General features: G+C 41.4%; 1 protein-coding gene and 2 long non-coding RNA genes across 5 annotated transcripts in view; 2 read left to right on the top strand and 1 right to left on the bottom strand.

The window, feature by feature from the left end:
- Positions 1–18: 18 nt before the first annotated feature.
- The window catches only part of LOC124303671 (cuticlin-4-like), a 33,877-nt gene continuing 13,606 nt past the window's right edge, over positions 19–20,289 (bottom strand). Inside the window, exons 4-9 of the mRNA XM_046761179.1 lie at positions 13,477–13,691; positions 2,942–3,109; positions 2,467–2,672; positions 2,217–2,379; positions 1,890–2,087; positions 19–1,737 (exon numbers count right to left, since the gene is read on the bottom strand). Of these exons, the coding sequence (XP_046617135.1) occupies positions 1,534–1,737; positions 1,890–2,087; positions 2,217–2,379; positions 2,467–2,672; positions 2,942–3,109; positions 13,477–13,691 (1,154 nt within the window). The 3' untranslated portion in view covers positions 19–1,533. The remainder of the gene's footprint in view (positions 1,738–1,889; positions 2,088–2,216; positions 2,380–2,466; positions 2,673–2,941; positions 3,110–13,476; positions 13,692–20,289) is intronic.
- LOC124303675 (uncharacterized) lies at positions 3,027–6,043 on the top strand. The gene is made up of 3 exons (XR_006907959.1): positions 3,027–3,142; positions 4,661–4,770; positions 5,699–6,043. It is a non-coding gene; the product is annotated as an uncharacterized LOC124303675 (long non-coding RNA).
- On the top strand, positions 7,084–16,338 carry LOC124303674 (uncharacterized). Of its 3 annotated transcripts, XR_006907958.1 has the most exons (5): positions 7,088–7,637; positions 7,740–7,983; positions 9,707–10,020; positions 15,033–15,324; positions 15,850–16,338. It is a non-coding gene; the product is annotated as an uncharacterized LOC124303674 (long non-coding RNA). The 3 variants fall into 3 exon arrangements; XR_006907956.1 differs by lacking the exons at positions 15,033–15,324; positions 15,850–16,338 and adding an exon at positions 10,981–10,995 and having other exon boundaries at positions 7,084–7,637; positions 9,707–10,775; XR_006907957.1 differs by lacking the exons at positions 15,033–15,324; positions 15,850–16,338 and having other exon boundaries at positions 7,161–7,175; positions 7,258–7,637; positions 9,707–10,231.

The following is a 20,289-nucleotide window of genomic DNA, read 5'->3' as shown; positions in this document are numbered from 1 at the left end:
CTCCTTTTTCTTATGATATCTGAGAAATATATTGGCCGGAAACTTTTCTTCGTAGCATAAACGTTTGTGCAATTCTTATCTAACATTCGTTTTTTGAATCGGAACATCGTATAAGCATTCCAGCGATTTTCATGATCTATTACGCTCATGGTTTTTTAATTTTTTTTTTTATCGTTTTCAATTTTTGCTTCGATGTTTTAATCATATACCCACCACCGAATTAGACCCAGTTATTCGACTGCTTTCATGCACAGCGATGTTTTTCCCTAATTTTAATTTAGTTATAGATATTTTATAAGCCTAGCTTTGTTTTAGCTGGATTAATGTTAAGACTCTTGCGTTATGCAGCTTTCAATATGTAGGATCATTATCGACTTACAACTAGTCGAGTAATTGGCCATTGAAAATCCTTAGATCCATTACAAGAGCAGTAACACAAGGGCAGCACCTTGATTTTATTTACCTAGTTAATATTAAATGAATAAGCGTTATTGGATTATACTCTAAGTAAATATACTCTGAGTTAAGACTAAGTAGCAGCTGATTGTCGTTTTCTGTTCATAACAGATTTTATATAGTATATATAGTTGACGGTAAGAGGTGATTGCGAGACACCGGTGGTTGATACAAATTTAATAACACGAGGATAAAAATGAGATATCCTTGCTTTCAGCTAACAACTTGAATTGTTAAAAAATCTTTACACTGTATTTCTTGCAACAAATAATGACCGTCTCTCGTAGCTACCTCTAGAAACTGTGTGTTTTTATCAATCACATAATATAGCTGTACGATAAACAAACGTATCGTAATATTAAGGAAACAAAAAGTGCAAAAATGCAACCAACAAGGAATATTGATGGCCTTATCATTGAAAAGTTTGATTTAGTCACGAGCTTTGTAAACAATCTAGGAAATAGTTGACTCTTGCCAGATAAGCCAGCAGGTGAATTACTCGTATATAATTATCGTACTAATTGCTATAAATTATAAATATTACTTTTTAATGGACGGCTAATACGGGAGGAATGTTTATGTTTTGTTTGTGTTCATCCGTGTGAGTGCAGTTTTAGTACCTTGAAAAGTTAATTGTTGGATTAGGAGCGTGTATATCCGACTAGTATACGACGCATGGATATCTAGAGACGAACAATGGATACTTATTCTTAGCCCACATATTAAAATTAATTTCATTTCCCACTTATACGTTCTTGTATTAATAATAATATTGAACAAGCACTGTAGCCGAAGTACCAGTCCAAATTATTCAACTGTTCCATCTATTATTTTTATATAATATACTTTGACAAGATGGAGCATCGAGGCACCAAGATTTGGTAGCCTCATATTTCAAAGTACTGCCGGAAAATAAGAAGTTCAGCAAACGTTGAGATTGTCTTTCTTAAATCCATTGCTATATGTACATATAGTAACTTTTTGAACTTTGATTTCGCCCCCAAAGACATAGTATTCAAAACAAACCAAAAATACTGCCTATTCGATATGAGTAACATCCCGTAAAACTACAACAGCTTAACTGCTATGACTGTAGGCAGTGTTTGTGTAAGGGCCGCTATAGATCGATGATCCTGTTGTTGAAATACTCTTGTGCCGCCGCCTTGCTAAGAGAACCAGAATCGCAGCAACCACCGCCAACATCAGGATCAATCCAGCTATTGCTATCCCAATTGCGAAGCTCCTCTGCGATATGCATATGCTGTTCGGATCATCTATAGTCTGTAAGGAGGAAATAATTATTCGACGTGTAGATTACAGCAGAGAATAAAAACTTTTCAGGTAAAGAAATATAGCAATCTACTCTTTTGCTTTGATAATGTACTCTGTAATAATTGAGTACATTATCGAATACTCATGTAAATGTCTTATACCCTTTCTTTAGAGACTTCATTGAAGTAATCCGACTTTGAAGTGGTGTCTGAAGCTTCGTTCACATAAAGTCCACTAAAGACTTCGATCGTAGCCGGTGTTTCACCTTCAGGTAAGCCTTCCGCCGTATTAGTATCACCCTTCGACTTATTGCTTGGCAAATCCCTGCGCCGTCTTCCTTTGCTGTTGCACGACGGTGGCTATTGAAAAAGATGTGAGAACTTCATATTCCAATGTTTGAAAACTATCTACGTTACATAATTAATAAACCTCAATAATGCACGTAATTTCAATATTATTTCAGTTGAGAAAACAATTATCATATTTACCGTATTCTCACATCCGCTTCCTAATTTAACGCAGAGCTGAACGTTGCACTGGTAATAGACACTGGCTATGTATGGAAATTTGTGAGCCTGGAAGTTTACCTGTGCCTTAGTTTTGTCCTCGCTGTAGGTGAATTGATCCATTATTTCCTTATCCACTGGACAGCTGGAAGGTGAATAAGAGAAATTTTAGAACACAGTTTAACTATCTGTTCATATAGTACAGTATGCCACACAATTTACTGCCCCGTACCCTTCGTCATTTATCAGCCGCTGTTCACCCCAGCCAAAGCCATCCCGGACGAGGCAATCTGATATCCTCAAGCCATACATCTCCTGGGTGTCAATGCTGATAACCAGAGTCAACGGGTCTCCGATCTTCACATTCTCTGCGACTTGGTGCTGCGTCGGATCTCCGCTGAAAATTTTCATTGTGCAGCCAGGCATCGGTGCAGTTGCCTAAAGATGGTGTTGAATAACAAGTATTTTTAATATGCTGGTATTGTAGGCCATGATTGTTATTTATTCTTTAATACTTAACGGATTTTAATTGTTAAATATATTCCATCGAGAATATATTTACGTTCTTCCCAAAACTCTTTACGGTGTAAGCCAAAAAAATTACAGGAAGACTGTATTATGGTCTAAAAGTGTAGCGTCTCTTAAATTAAAATTGCTATGTATGTACACCTCCCAAGATAGTGTACCGTTGGTTGGCGTTGAATTACCTGAAGCGGAAGCGACTGTAACATCGCGACGTGCGTGTTGTCATTTGTAACAATTTTATCCCTAGTTTGATAGCGGCATCTCACGTGAAAACCTCTCCCCTGATTTGTGACTAATTTGAGGTGAGGCTGGACGACTATTGTGTTGAAGTATTCGATTCCACCGTCATCCTGAAAAAGCCAAATATATTTGAATATCATTAGGTGAGGTGATTCGAAAATGTCGAAAACAAATATGAACACAATTGAAATTTGGTCGCGTTCGGAACGACCGAATGACGTAATTGTAGTCAATAATTGTTTTTTTCTTGCAATATCCAAAATCGTGATGACGTAGACATCGCAGTATCATTAGAAATCGGAAATTAGACTCGCCGAAACATCGCCCAGGTCAGTATTAGACTGAGCAAGGTTTAATTAAAAGTGGGCTAGTTTCTTATGTCGTTGCACCTTCAACTACTTGTATCATAGGATAATGAAAAATTCCGATATAACTGGACGGAATACGGTCACAGTGCTAATTAGGCATTACAGATAATTGCCACTCTGACTACCTAATATCCGCAGCACAGTGTTTAGAGTACATATGTAGAGAAAAAAGAGAGACAATTGGTGAATTGAAGAGTATATAGTATACTTGTTCTCCGCGGGTTGCGTAACGCGTTACAAGGCTTTTTCGTACAGCATTGAGTAAGGAATGCCCTAATTGTAAGCCATCGCGGCTATTCATTCATATCGTAACAGTATAAACAGCTGTTAAGTGTGCATGTATGTGTACTCGTGTGTATGGATACGACGATAACTCTGCATGTCGGTAAACTCTGTACGGTATTTATTTTCTCGACTCTATTCCCTCTTCTCGTATTGTGTCGGCGGTTCTTCGTCTGGTCCCGGGGCACCGAGGAATGCCACCTGCGAATCTAATTGACACATATTCTCTTTTTTGCGTTGTTTTTTTCAAGAGAATCCAACACATTTTTGCATGACTGTTGAGCGGAATTGTACGGCTATCTCCTCGCGACTGTCTTCTCTGCATCGATTAAGGCTTCATTCGAAACGCTGTCACGTTCCCGTGAGGAGTCGTATAAACGCGCTCGCTAAGAATTCAATATGTGTGTGTAACACAAATGACACATTCAAACACGTATGTACGTTAGCACGCGCCTGATTTTCGTACGGACTCTGTCCTGCTCTGGCAGGCCTTATTTCGGAAAAAATCATTCCGAGTTAGCTTTGCCAAACGAGGTAAATCCGACGTATTCGCCAACGTTGCAAACTAAATTTCAATTTGTAAATGCCCGCACAAGCTTCCAAACTACATACTTGGAAAGTTAGTAACATTATCGTAACAAAACATCACTATTTTCTTAATTTGACAATGATTTATAAAGAACTAAGATTTCGAAATATGAGTGTGTTTTGTTTTATTACGGTTTACTGAATTTCAGGCAATTCAAAAATCGCGAAGTAACGGTTTTTCCTCACCATGAATGGTTACGATAACGTTACTAACTTCAATATGCTTCCAAACTTTAGCCCCCTTACTTCGCGAAAAAACGGGCGCTTGCAGGGTCTTCGGTAGACGATAAACGGGATGTGAAACAAGGATCAATTACCGGCTCACGGTCCTGCCGGCACATTACATCTATGTCCATATGCATTACGCAGGTATGCACTGGTATATGTATATCTCGGTTATATCTGTTGTTGCATTTCTTGCAGGGTTCGATGTCCGGTCAGTCGAGGCAGCTCAGAGGTTGGGATCCGGCCTCTCCGGACCACCTTCAACAAATAACAGCTCTCCGATTCTACAGTCCCGGCCTCAAATTTCGGTAAACATACGATTTCGTTGCCTTTTTTTATCTGTTTGCACATAGCAAGGCCTTCCGATTTCAATGTAATTTCGCAGTCACCCGTGCAACTTTCGCGAAAACTTTCGGTTTCTTTTTTTTTTCTTCGCATAATATTGTTAAAAAATATATCTTGTACCTCCTACGTATGATTCGAGTTAAAAGGCACAATCCGTCAAGGACCCAGGCCCGTTAATCGTTCTCTTGTAAATTAGGACTTGAAAGTGTGTGGATATTCGATATTTATGGCTCCAAAAATTAGCATATACAAATATTATCTTATGCGAATATCTGAGGTACATCTATAGTGTCAAATGCTTGCGATAACGACCACACGAATAGTCCCTTCTAAAAACGGAAGGTTGTATATCCAGAGAAATTTCATACAAGGACTCTGTTTCCTTTTTTTTTTTTTTGATTCTATTGTTATGTGGTCGGTTTGATGAAGTTGTATATTAATTAGCAATTTCTCTTTCTATTGCATATTTGTTGCTGCTGTTGTTTTCACATCCATTATTATTAATATTATTACTGTAACTCATTAACATAGTTTCTTGTACGAAATTTACTTTCATATCATAAAAAATAAGTATTATTTTCAATCATTTCTCCGAGAAAGTTTTGCACTGTCATTCCGGACGATAAATTTCGTTCAGTGCACTTCGATCATCATATGAGAATCAGAAATCGCGACATTTCAACGGCGTTTTTCCGCCCCCTCGCGATTAAGGTGAAATCGCGCAATAATCTGCGGGTACCTTTCTACCAAGAACAAGCAACGCTTTTTCCCCCGTAAAGATTCTTAGAAGGCGATCATGGTGAGTAGGCGTCCGCATCCCGCGTTAGCTAAAAAAACCATCCGCCTCGACCAGTATACGGGGAAATAATAAGCTGTAAGTTATATATATAGGTGTTCCTGGCAACGACCTTCGCCCATGCAGCAGGAGCCTCCACCAGACCGTCCTCAGCAAGGATATTTGCAATCGCGAGTGCATCGCCCGAGGTACTCGACGGCTAAGGATAGGATTCTCGTCCGTGCGGCTGCATACTTGGAGCTGTACCTATATCCAGTCCTGCACACATACATACATACTGTATATCGTATCAACACCCACGTTACAGGGTGGTAAGTATATCGTACAGTACGGACCGGTATAATACACACCTACGGGCAAGTACGTACGGATAGATTTACTTTGCATCGTATGCGGCCGCAGATCGCGTTTCCGCTTCTTCGGCACTAACGATAAGTGATTTTATACCCCGCACAAAACTCTTCGGGTACAGCGCACACTGTCAAAGATATGCACACGTAAGTGTGTGCACGTGTGTGTGTGTGTGTGTGTGTGTGTGTATTTAAAACGAATTATACGATCAAGATATTCAGCAAGCATTACGTGATTCCCGATCTTATGGGCCAGCGAGAAGCCAATTTCCTCTACATCTCCCACGTATTTCTAAACCCACGCTTTTTCCTCCGCCTCTTCTTTCTCTCCTTCAGTCACTCGAGATCCCGTCGAGAAGTTTTTTCAATTGTCAAATGAAAGAAGAGTAAAAATAACATCATTTTTGAATATGGAAAAACCCGACAGTCCTGTTGATTGATTTATTCTACAGAGGTATTTTATCGAAAACATGTTGGTTTCTACTTATACCTCTCTCGGATTTCATCGGGATTATGCATACTGTAATAAATATATATCATAGCTATACGGAGATGACTATGTCCAAACAGCTGGAGCAGCAGCAGCCGGACACGGACAAATTGCACAGCCTCGTTCCCGTTAGAGACATCACGAAGATGATATTATACATCCGCATCGACGTAACGTTAATTATCGTTCGTCATAGGTGGACGAGGAATAAAAAATAAATAAAAGAATTAAGAAAAGTGCTAATGCCGCGGCTTGACAGTCCCGTGCCTATGGAAGCGAGACATCATGTATTATGTGCACACATACAGGCGAATACGTTTTATAGAATCGAAGATGTACGTAACTGCGCGTACCGTTTAACTATGCCTGTTTTTAACAACAACATCCAACATTCATTCTCCAACCAATGATTAGTGAAACTCGACATTCGAGGAAAGACCTTGAGGCCTCGGTAAAACGTTGCTGTAACCGCTGCCGTGCTGCTGCTGTTGCATGATCTTATCTAGAGTCGAAAAAGAAGATGACAAAAATAAATTTTTACCTATAACGTACGTATGTATAGAGGTATAGCGATGACGCGCGTCTATCTTCGGAGTTCTTTATACACGACAAATCCCGACGTACTTGACTCGGAAACCGCATAGTTAATATCTATCGTACTCGTGCAAATGTTACGTGTCAGGTACTTCCTGAAGGACAATCTCAGCTTATGTAACACGTATAAGCGATTAGGTATGACGCGCTTGATATGCGATCTTCATGTACGTATATGATAATGTAACGTAAACCATCAGCAATATATGGAATCGCGTAGATCCAGAAGATAATCTGGCATCCCAGCCGTTAAATATACGCCTACGACTTCTTATGTTATACCGCAAACGGAGAAGGATTTTCTCCCTGGCCGGTGCGAGACTCGTTTGCGAAGATTACGCGGAGCAGGCGACAAACAGTCGTTGAGCCGGTTCGGAAGACCGGGCTTGTGACAGTGTCTCGCAGGTCCCAGGCACTCTAGGATTGAGGAGGAATGCGACCTTGACGTCGCAAGTTTAAAGGATGTTTATGTGGGGACGATTAGACTGCCGATGTATCTACTCCTCAATTCCTTACTATGCGCGTTATACACGGCTGTAACCTTTGTTCGACCCTGTATATCCTCCAGAATCCTGACTCGGTTGTATCCTTGAGGACGAGGTCCGTTTTCTGTATAGTTGTAATTTTCCCCGCCCTCTTTCAACTAATTCACCATTATCCGAGTTTATCTTATGGTTATTTAACGGTGATTATGTCCCACAGAAAGAGCAGCTGTACCTTCTACGACGAACGATTCGCCACACACGCTGACGTCATCGAGGAACGCGTCACGTCGCCGTCGGTCCCTTTATTGGCCTTATTGTGGAGTCGACGAGAAAGAGGGAAGAAAATAATAAGGAGCCACGTAGGGGGAGACAAAGGTGGCGAGATTCTCGAGGGACCGGTCCTACTGCAGGTTCGCGTCGAAGAACATCCCTCCTGTACTCCCGCTGCCTGTGCCACGGACGTAGGTGCAAATATTGCGAACACTAAGGCAGAACTGGTTGGAAGTATCTTCAACGTTATACACATGTACACGCATCACTTTTGTGCTGTACATTAACCGTGAAACGACGATCATAACTGCCGCGCCGTGAAGATTGTAATAACTTAGTTCTTATTCGCTGTCATCTCGTCGGTATTCAAAACTTTATGCAGATCTGATTTGAGTGTAACTCACTGCGACATTGAACTTGGCTGTAACGTCTAACGGACTCTTGTCTTTTTCTTAAATTCTGATCGCAGGTTGTGAATGCATTGGAAGTGTTTTTGATTTATTAGGTATAGCAGGTCAAACATAATGATCGTTAGTCGCGGTTTAAACTGCATCTTTAAAACGAAAAAAGGTCGCATCCAGTTTCCACGGCTGTTATTATATCGACTAAACTTGCGAATCTACTACTTAACTGTGGTAGAGTCACGGTACTGACCGTCAATTTACTCGTTTACGTAGCTCGATTTGCTCCTCGCACGGTAAATTATGAGCCTTAAAGATCGCACGCATTGGAAAACGGCTGTGCTGAGCGTCCAGGGGCTGATAGGGCGTTTTACCAAAGAATCGGGATGTTTCCCACAGATCATTTCGATCTGTGGTGGTGGTATGTATTAACGGCAGTAAATCGCCTTTTTGTTTTACAGAAAACACATGGGCTGCCGTAATTTGAACAGTAGAATCCGTGAACGAAGAAACGAAATAAAATTCATGTTATCGCGGATGAACCTCAGGCCTGACCTTCGCGATCTGACTTTGCATTCGCCCGCATGCAGAGTTGGCCGACGATTCGCGAAATACGGGAGTATTGAGCTGCAGAACGTTTGTGCTGTACATACTAACATATTCCGCGCTGCGGGGCGAAAAGCGTCCTATTTTGCCTATGGTAACTTACGGAACACTGCGCATACGCATCTTAACATATATTATACGCCTATTCATGTGCGCACTTATGCCTGTATGTATAATAACGTACGTACGGTCTTTCGTTCCACTTCACTGTAGGAAAACACCTACCCGCAGAACGAAATGAATCTTTTTATCGGGTTGTTAAACCCATGCAAAGGTCACATGACCATAGCAACTGCAGAATTGCTTAAAAATTTCGGGAAGAAGCTGATAGGTGATAGTCAGTGAGTACGGATATATTACACCCATACCGCCGAATGATGTACCTCTTATGTCTAAACGTATCGCGAAGAGGATAGGATACAAGTACTTCCTCGTATTCTCTTCTCGCGGTTATACCTAATACGAGATATAATTTTTTAACGAAAATCCTAAAATTTTATATACTGTATTACGAGTTTACAAGCGTCGGATATATTGCATGCCGTTGAAAAATGAAAGGAATCAGTCGATGATTTTTGTATGCAATTGAGAAAGCGCGTGTGAAAGCATACCGCAAGTAACGGGGATCTGATGTTTTTTAACAAGATTTCAGTCTGTAACTTGACCGCACGGACAAACATCATCTACTCAGGGATTTTTCCGGTTCGCAATTTCATCCTATTCCGTATTTCACGCTCATGGAATACTTGTTTTGTTTTTATATTGAATCATCAATACAAAATATTTTGATGTAAATTCCCATAATCTGTCCACACAATTTCGTAACTTTCTAGCTATATACCTGTAAGTTTAACCGAGTATAGGTATCCATGTACGCATATTAATTATCGTTTTCTGTGTGCCGTAGATATATTTGGGAAGAAACTCTCTCGAGCGAGTGAGCGAGCGAGCTACGGACGGACTTGCTGACGATGAGCCTACAAAGGAGAGTTAGTCGGACAGAGAGTCAAGAACCGCCGGACAAAGATGCCCCTCGCTATGCCACCTCGTCCTGCGCCTACGAAGAGACGTCGTTCCGAAATTTCACTTTCACTTTGGTCAAGTCACTTGCAGGCTCGGCTTCGAAGCCATCCCACGAGAGCTGAGAAAACAAATACGGTTTACGTGGGGGACCGAGTCGATAAAACGAAAAAGAAGACAAAAGTAGTCGGAACGTCGAAGGTTAGCAAGAATTAATGAATTCTTGGTAATGTTTTTCGTCGCCGTATTTGCCGGACTTCGAAAACAATTTCGATGTACGAATCCTCGACCTCTATGGCATTAATATGCCTATAGGTTTAACGTGTAAATAATAATCATTAAAAGTAAATTCTTGAGCTGGGATGAGCGAGAAAAATGAATTTCTCAGTATGAGCGCACAAGTATGATCGCAAGCATCGCGCGAGAGCATAGCTCGAAATAGCCGATGAATCGATTCTCAGCGTTCTCCAGGTATCCGGTCCGCGGTCTGGTCGCGGTCCTTCGAGCGACCTTGGCGAATCGCAGGAGAGTCGTAGGTTTAGCGCGTTGCGGTGCGGGTTTCGCTCGCCGACGCAACCGTAGAGCCACTATCGGCAGGATTGTACATGCACACATCCGAGGTACGCTTTAAGGAGAGAAGTCAAACGAGTTTCAGCGTGGGTAGTTTTCACCACACGACTCCAACACCACGCGCCATTTACGGAGAGAGACGACCGGGAGAATTTTTTAGTTGTCAAAAATTTAGCGCCTCTCGCTTATACGACATTGCGAATTTATTCTGTCTCGTTAGGTATCACAAAGCTTTGTAACTCTCACGCGTTCACCAAATGATATTTTTATCGGCTCTGGCGGCAACTTTTACTTTTGTAATTCGGCCGAGTCAAGACTCCGATCAGGTGATTGCCAACTCATTGTCAGCTACGGCTGCGCAGCCCACGACGAAGGCTCAGGGCCGAGTATCCTTTTCCCCGTCGTCGATGACTAATCCTAGGCTGCGAATTGTAAAGTTTCAAGCGTTCATTCGTCCAAATTTTAACAGATAGCTCCGGTTCCCTCACACGGCATTTGGGCATGATGACAATGACGATGATGAGAGCCTCTTTGCGACAATATTTCACCAATTTTTTTTCTTAGTAACAAATAATACTCACTTCGTCGCAGTTTCATCGCTAGATAGATCAGGAGGGGCTGTTGATGATTCAACTGGGAATAACGCAACTTCGACGAAGGAAAACAATAGACGATAATACTATTATACACGTCCGCGTGAACACGTGTGTGCTTGTAAGCTTACGCAATTGCGTAAAATGGCACTTGGCGAGTATTAACGTACATACATACCGACACTGTTTATGTATAATTACACACACGCGTTCATCAAACTTATTGTTAATCAGCTCGTATATACCAGTATAAGATACCAGAATATTAGGAAAGATCATTTGAATTCTATTAGGAGTACCTTGAAGTATCAAAGGTTCTCTTGTCTTTAGAGTTGCGATATTTGATCTCCTCTTTTTGTTCTTTGGATTAAATATTTACTTCGTTCACGAAACATCGTTCTTGTCAATAACCAATAATCAAGCCAATTGGCCTGTTGCCAGAGCAAACGTGTGTAAAAAAAGAGTGAACAATGGTTCATGAAGTGTCTGGTTTTTTTCTGTGGAATTTTAAGGTTGAGTAATAACGCGTGGGCGTAGTGGTATTTTACAAAGTTGTCAGTCAAGATAATTTCTTTCACTACGCTGTAATCCTTCGTTAGATCAAATCCCGTATAATTTTAATATCTCCGCGTGCAAAAATCGAAAATGTGACGCGGAAGAAGATTGATCGATCGATACATCATTATAGTCACAAAAACGACCTCGCGGAAAGTCTTTGACCTCTGGGAGAAGGACTTTCATGGTAATATATGCGGTGTTCAGGACTGTTTTCTGTGTCTTCTGTTGTTCATTTTGTTTTTCAACTTGAGCTGTGGGCGCATCGGGCGAGAGCGAGTATGGAACCGTAGGTGGTGGGTATTTTCATGTACGCGCGATATAATAATTCACCCGTCGACCTTAGAGCCACCTACGCTGATGTGGGTGCTGTTATACAAGTTACAGATTCTCGATCTACTCGTAGATCATACATCTAAGCGTGGATAAGTTTTACTAAGTAATTGTGATTAAATTCTGACCGAGGGACGAATCGATGGAGGGCCGCAGATCTACCATAAAGTATCTAGGTACGCAGTCGGTACTTTATACCCTAGATGGTACTCGTTGCGGTTTAAATAGTTGCATACAAATGACATAAACGCCGTTACTCAACTTCGCGTGAGACAACTACGGAATGGAAAGACTAACCCCGCCGGCGTCGTCAAGAGAATGTAATGGAATGGAAGAGTGGAATAATGAAACGGTTTCTTTAGCGGACCGCGACCACGTCTAAGCAGAGCGCCAAGGTGGAGGCGGAAGCGAGGAAGTCGCGATGCGCGGACTAACCCAATTCAACATAAATCGTGGAATATCGCGTTCATCATGCGCAAGTTTCACGAAATTCATCAGTGTGGTTTTTTAATTTTCTGCTGTTCATCTGTGATTGTGCCTTGACGAATGCTGCTTGATCCATATCGCTAATGAGATCATCACTTACGATCCGGGATTTTATTTTTATCATACTCTGGTACCTGTTACAACGAGTAAGATTAGTATTGCATAGTGGCAACGACACGGGATTAAATTTAAACCCCATGCAATGTACTGTATAGTATACGCATTGCGCCTACGCATATGGAGATGCGGTAAGAAGATGAGGACGCGGCTATCCTCGTCAGCGTGGGTTTCAAATTATCAAAGTTAATTTACTATTGCCAATTCCCATTGATTCACGCAATAAACAGGTATAGGCGTAATAAACAAGGCAGGTTCATCGTGTCGTAACTCCTAGACGAGTGTTACTCAATTCCAAGCTGAGGGAATATTCGAATTTCGATGCCGAGGTTTGTAGATTTCTGAGTAATGCATCATCGGCGACTCAGACATCCGGCGTGGAGAGTTTAGTGTTCAATACGTCCAGTAGCCGTGTAACGTGGTTATGAAATAGTAAAGTCGACATCTGCCTCATATATTGGCACGAAACCGACGAGGAGAGAACGGTCTGTTACAACGCGAATGCACGGGCATGGCAGCTGCCATGTCGTCGTCGGTGGTGCAAACGGCGAACCTGATGGCGATGGCGATGGCTTCCTCGCTTCCATAACTGGACCGTTATGTGACCGGGCCCTCTTCTGGTATGGGTACACTTACACGCCGTTCTCCGTACCTATGCATACCTTGCTCGTGTATGTGTATACACCGGATTATATTCTCTCTCTTTCTGCGAGTGAGATTTTTTTGCACGTTTGCATTTTTTATCCGACGCACGTAATTCCTCGGTGATCCGAACTTTACCGACAAATGGGAATATCGAAGAAAAAATTAGCATGAATTTTAATTGAATTAATAGGTAATTCAAAGAATCAAAGATACAACCATCGAAGAATGAACTGATTAGTGAGAAAGTCCATCCCTGTATCTTCGCTGCAGACACATAGAAATATTGTTCGCAGGTAGTTTCGATCGATTTTCGAATGTCATTTTCCAGTTTCCATTAATTTGTTATAATTAGGCTTACCAGCTCGGTCGGCATAGTGTTGCACGACCTAAGGGGCAGGGTGTAGGTGATGGGGGCCGGCTGACTCCTGTATTCCTGTAGGCACGAGCTGTTCTTCGAAAGGCCTCGTGGATATACGAGACCGTGAAACGCGGAGTTACCCTCCGTCGAAATATGCACGATGATTGATTCGCTCGCGCATTCGATCTGCACCGTGCTTGCGACCGCCACGGTTGCTGGAAGAAGAAGAAGATAATGAAATTAAAGTATATTCAATATAATATAAGGCATGAGCAACCAATTGATAATTAAATCGAGACCGAGGAGAAGGGTTAATCACCTTGAACGCGTGAAAGGTCGACTGACTGTATAAGTATATGTGTGCCAAGGAAAAATTTGCAATCCGCAGTGTCCCGAAGATTAAGTTTTTTGGGATTACCGCGTAAACCGGCTTAACTTTGCCAGGAACAAACTTCAACTATCGCGATTGTTACGGTCGTAATGACCGCCGAAAAATTCTAAGGAATGTATCCAAGTAATCAGCGTACGGGTATACATCCAACCGTTAGAGGAAGATATTTTAGTTTGTTTCCAACAACTTGCACTCCACAATCTTTACTATTTTTTCAAAATCTTCTGACAACTTTTGTTTCACCGCGCGTGATTGTGAATTTATTTTCGGGATACGTCTGGAGGAAACTGGACCAATCCGACCAACGACTACGTAGTTTTACCCAGAGCAGAATGTGTAACGGTGCTCGATATTCACTGTTGCAGGCCAATGATCGAATGTGCCTGCTGTGTATACGGTTAAAAATGATTTACACGCCTCAGAAACGACCCAGCAGCTTTTTCTCAGCTTCTCGTGCTGCTACAATATTACGAACCACGTTGGTTAATATCGCTCTGCCCGATTCGAGATCGCTGGCTATCATTCGCTTCATGTTCCTGCGGGGTTCCGTAGAGTGCAAAATCCTCAAAGGTCCTAAAATAAAAGTTCATTGTTTCTCGCCGCTACGATTTCTGAGGGATTTTCACACAATCACTGAAAAGGAGTGTCATACGAGAAGTAAATGTATAAGCGTGAAGTTGGTTGAATTACATCGGAGATTCGCGGTAAGTGTCATGACGCCAAGACAATGATGAGATAGTGTTGAACTTGACTGACCGTCTCACTCGCTCGCTTGCAATCAGAGAAATTTCATTCCACGTACGCATACATATGCGTACCTACATACGTACATACATACCTTCACTTACAATTACCTGCAAAGGTATTTTCTTACACTCTCAAACCCATTCAAAGATGTAGTATAACATCTCACGTACAACTTTCCCTGGCGGATGAAAGGCCTGTAGCGTCATAATTGGTAATTTCCCCGTTACAGATGCATGTATTCTCGAACTCGAAAATAGATATAGGTATATATATGAGAAAAAGAGAGAGAGAGAGAGAGAGAGAGAGAGAGAGAAGGATAAGGAGGAAGCGTACTAGGTGAACAGAATTAAGTCTCGGGAAATCGTTGGTATATTATTCACATTGTACTCGAAATTTAATAATTCATAAATTTTGGCAGAAGATTCGGAGAAACGGATTTCTGCGATCACAAACGCGTATCAGGCTGAACTGTGAAATTTTTCATCTACGGAACCGTATAAAGTGCTACCAGGGATCCCGTAACAGCGTCAACGCTAATCACCGAGTTACTTCGGGCGCGACGAAACCCAGGAGGTGCAGTTGTAAGGCGGACCGCTAGGCCTGAGCTCTCGCGTAATCGCGTAATCGTATAATCGAACCGCATGACGAACTAACAAGCGACAGCCGTGGAGCGGGCGGAGGACGAGCAGTTATGCAAGGTAGTGGGCAAGGTGAGGATACGTATGCTCATACCTGCAACGTGCAACGGAGTCCAAGACCTCTTCCACCTTGCTCCTCCTCCTCCTCCGTCTCCCGTGCTTCGGACGTTCCGCAGTCGAACTTTTGCAGCTCATTATACCGAGATATAATACAACGGTTGACACGGCGACCAATCGTCGTTGTCCTCGCCAGACTTGGCGCAGCATACCTCGTATACATGATGTCATGGTTCTACGATGCTGCACGTGGCGCTACATGCCCGCGGTGTAATATGCCGCTAGAATAATAACCCTGCTCCTGCGGTTTGTACTTCGAGACCGTCGACGATGACGAGAACAACGACGACGACGACCGGGATGGACTCCGAAGACGGCCCTTAATTCCCCTCGTTGCACAGGCTTCCTGCACTACCGGGGAATATGAACGTACCTATATCCATCCCTGCGGGATGCCATAGGCTTAAAGCTATATATGTGTAATCCTGTCGCGGTCGCTTGTGTTCGATGATAAATACGTAAAATTTTCATGAATTGCAGGGTAAAAAGTTGCGGATATCACACAGCGTCGAACACGTAGATGCTGACCAGCCAAGCTCTAATAAACACCGAACGGAGAAATTGAAGGAAAAAATGAAGACGCGGAGAGCTGGACCTGAGAAGAGCCGCAGGATTCGCGATGAAGAGAGGAAGAGATGGAAAGGGACGAGGTGTGCAGGCGGAGAGGTCAGTAACCCCGCAGCGTTGACCGCACGGACTAAACTGCGCCCATCACCCGAGGAAATCCGAGTTGAAACGGAGGGACGTTAAGGCGCGGATTGTCGGTGCAGTTTAAGATCGATGACCGATGACTGTGCAAGCAAGGGATAAGAAATTTGCTTCCTTCTTCTTCCTCTTTTCATCTTTATCCCGCGAACTTTGCCGCCATAGAAATATTACATGTATTATAATACGTACTATGCTGTCGTTAAGTTACGTATACCTGATACGTACATGATCACGTGGTAATAAAACGGTAGTTCCATATAATCATACTCGTCTGATAATTTAAAAATCGACTTCCGTTCCTCCTAATGAGTTATTGTAACGGTTAAAGATACGATGTATATAGAGGATATGAACTTTAGGAAGCACGTAGTACGCAAAATACGTTGATTGAATTTCTTCTGCATGCAATTTTGTATACGATTGCGGTTTCCGTTCCCCCGACTGTAAGAGTGACGTCGGCAGTTAGAAAATATTGTAAGTAATGAGCGAAGCTGCAGTACGTCCAGCTATTGCGGACTGTTGCTATACAAGAAATGAATTAGTATCGAATATAAAGTCGCAACGAATTTAACTTAATACACACAATTTCTTAACGCTTCTGTATATCGCTTGCAGTTATATATTATGTGCTTTTGCATATATTAAATGGTGGCTCTTTTTTTCGTTTCCTCTCATCGTTTCGAATCGTTTACTTAATTTATTCCTCCGGTCGTCTCACGGCAAGTATTCACATGATCGCACTCAGCATGCTCATCCTAACGGCCACAGAACTTGAGATATAATGTACAAGGCTTGATCGATCGTTACTCAAACTTGGTTTTATCGGACGATCGGCTTAAGGGGGTATTCTAGTGTAGAAATTTGAAAAAATCGATTTTTTTTTTTTTTATATTTTCAAAGCTTAACCTTTTAAGAATGTGTCCTTGAAAGGACAAGTCAAAATTTCAATTATTTTCAGAGATATAGCTATTTTAGTGACACGTCTTCAATACTGGCTCGGCTGGAACGAATACTTTAAACGCGTTTTTCTCAAAACTACATTTTTCAAAACGGTTGACATGATTTCTCAAGTTCTATTGAACCGATTTACTTGAAATTTGGTGAGAATCTTCTCAATACATGTCTCTATCGCACGAACCATTATTATAACGAAATAATAATTTTTACTATTTTTAAAAAATTCAGAAACGTCCAAAAAAGTCAAAAAAAACGTATTATTTTTTTCGGACAGCCGTAATTTGGCAAAAAAAAATTTTTTTTCGACTTTTTTTTGGTTAGTACGATAGCTGCATTTATGTAGATTAATAATCTTTTTTTTTTTTTTTTTCTGATGACCACAAGGGTAGAAATCGTGGCGACGAGGATACTGCCTTTTGTTTTCCCCTTCCACTTCAAGGACGCATAATTCCATGAAAATTTATTTTTTTGTTTTTAAATTCATTTTGTGTGCTCTTAATATATATATAAATAAATGATAAAAAAATGGATAGTAAAAATATCAATAGCTTTTATTTTATTCACCGTCAAAAAATGCTCGAAATTCGGGCCTCTAGACTAGAATACCCCCTTAAGGGGGGAGCCTGCTTTAGAGGCTTCAAAAAATCTATTTTTTTTTTTTGCATAAATGTCTTCCCAAACTATCCAAGAATGTGTCCCTAAAATTTCAGACGCAAATTCGAAATATTTTCGGAGTTACAGAAGAAATAGTGAGCAAGCGTCGAGCAGGTATACGAGCGGTTTTTTGAAGTTTTCAACCAGTTTTTTGAAGAGTCTGAACCAGTTTTTTGAAGTTTTGAACCAGTTTTTTGAAGAGTCTGAAGGGCAACTCTATGGACCAGGAATCGCTGATTAGCATATTAATGCGGTAAGTTCAAGAAAATTACAATTTTTTATATACGAAAACTTTGACGCACGATTTCTCGGTTTTTCATTTTTACGATTTTTCCTAATTGGCGGGAAAGATAGGGAAAAAACTAAACGTCCTATCGAAACGAGACAAATTGCATTGTACTCGGGATTAAATTCTCTTCTAGTTGAACCTAAAAAACCTTAAGAAAGTTAAGATTAACCCACTTTTTAAACAATCTAAAGTGAATTTTTTTTTTAATTTGCGAAAAATTGTTGAATTTTTCACTTTTGTTGAATTTTCTTGGTTTAACTAGAAGGTATACTATTGAGAAGTAAAAATTTTTATGGGTTCTTTGTTTCAGATGGAAATTGCGACCTGCACCTTTCCCGCCGCACGACAAATGCACAGACGCCTCGGTGAAATGCTTGTACCAGGCATAATATGACATATATCTTAATGAAAAAATTTAAGAAGACTGCTGAAATATATAACAATAAAACCTGAAAGTTTCGTTTCAATCGGATATTTCTTTCCTTCCCGAAAAAATCCTTGAAAAAATCGATTTTGTGAAGCCTCTAAAGCAGGCTCCCCCCTTAATCGTCTACCTGCAATATTTTGCAAAAATATTGTGACAAAGTGCAGAAGCTATATAGGGGAAAGATTTTAAAAGGAAGTTGGTACCGACGCATTCTGAGAATTCCGATCTATTGTTTCCTTAGCTCAAGATCGACTTGCACAAGCGGAAATGGATTTTTTGTTTACTCCCGCGCAAAGTACGGAGCGGCTTGTGAATATACAAGCAATCACTTAGTCAAGGAATAACTGCGTATTGCAATTCGGAGGCTTGTAGAGTTCTGTTTTTTTCGTTCTTCTCTTCTTGTTTCTTCGTCTTCAACTTGCCTGTCTGGTCCCGTCTACTGGTCCCTTCGGGCGATGACTCACCACCGAGAAGAAGACGACGCCCCGCGCGAGAACAAAGGAACATCGAACCGCGTTCGATGCCTGTAAACCTGTCTTGGAATTTTTACTCCGAGAGGACGAAGAAAAGGTGGATTTCAAAAGAAAAAGGGGAATTTTGAAAAGTCAGCGGTAATCGCGCACATTGTACCTGAGTTTGAAGTCAAGAACGTGGTATGCATTAAAAAAAAAAAAAAAAAAAACATACGTGATATAAACGTGGTGCAATCGTCGAATTATATCGGTTGGATGGCTGTAGTCTTCACGGGATGCGACATCCGGAAGTCGGGTACTCGACAGACATCCGGTTGTAGGCAGCGATCGTACGTATACCCTGCCGATTGTATCCACCGCGTGTATGCAGTAAGAGGACGGATTGAATATTTTAGTACCTCGGTTCTTAGGTAGGCATATACACCTGCGGAAGCGATGCGCGTCTTCAACGCGATCGTAAAATTCAATTCCCGTTGTCTTTCTGCACTTATTTGCACGTTTCTGGCAGATAGTATCATGATTTTACGTGTTAGGAGAAAAAAATCCAGTAATTCGACGTACATGTTGTACGCAATTATGTCGTAGATATATTTATCCAATTCTTCATTTAATTATATATTGTTTTAGTTTTATATTGGTTATAGTTGGAACAGCCCTCGCGACAATAAACAAATTGCGGAGATGGATTGAAAAGTCATCAGCCATTAGAGTCCTTCAAAATTACGCCCAATGTTTTATACGGCGAATACACACGTTACGCGTGCGAACTACAGTTTTACACCTATAGACTTAATTGTAATACAGAATCGATTCTTGCGGGCGGTTTAATCACGAAATGTAGGTTAACACGTGTCGTACCGTGTCTTCCAGATCCGTTATAAATACGTCGATTCCCGTATAGGTATAAGTATTCACAGTGATATTACGGACTATAAGGTATATTATACACAGATTCACTTTATGCGCGGTCAGCGGCAGTCCGGTTCGTCTATTATTATACTGTACACTACAGGTATTTACTAAAAGCGAAGCCCCACATTCCTACTGAATAAAGTCTTTCCGCGACTGCAAAGAATATCGGAAAATGAAGATAAAAAACAATCCGACAAAAAAATTAATCACAGAAAGCAAAAGAAACGTGAAACGTTCAGCCACAGCCTCTCAGTGGGGATAATTATTGCATAAACCGCGGGCGGCCGAAGATTTTACCGCTGCCTCCTGATACCAGAGCCGGTTGCCGTTTCTTTATAGTACCTTATACCTACCTACCTACCTATCTACTATACTCTGTTGATTCGGAGAGACGAGAAAAATCCTAACGGGATTCTCCTATCCGTAGAGTTTGCCTTCCGAAGCAGAGAGCTCGGAGCACCGCAGTGTTTGGCGGAAGTAATGTAAAAAATAAACCAGCC

This window comes from Neodiprion virginianus, chromosome 4 (assembly GCF_021901495.1).
Source record: "Neodiprion virginianus isolate iyNeoVirg1 chromosome 4, iyNeoVirg1.1, whole genome shotgun sequence".
NCBI classification, from domain to species: Eukaryota; Metazoa; Arthropoda; class Insecta; order Hymenoptera; family Diprionidae; genus Neodiprion; species Neodiprion virginianus.
Note: the sequence above shows the minus strand (reverse complement) of the source record. Positions and strands in the feature narration are given on the sequence as shown.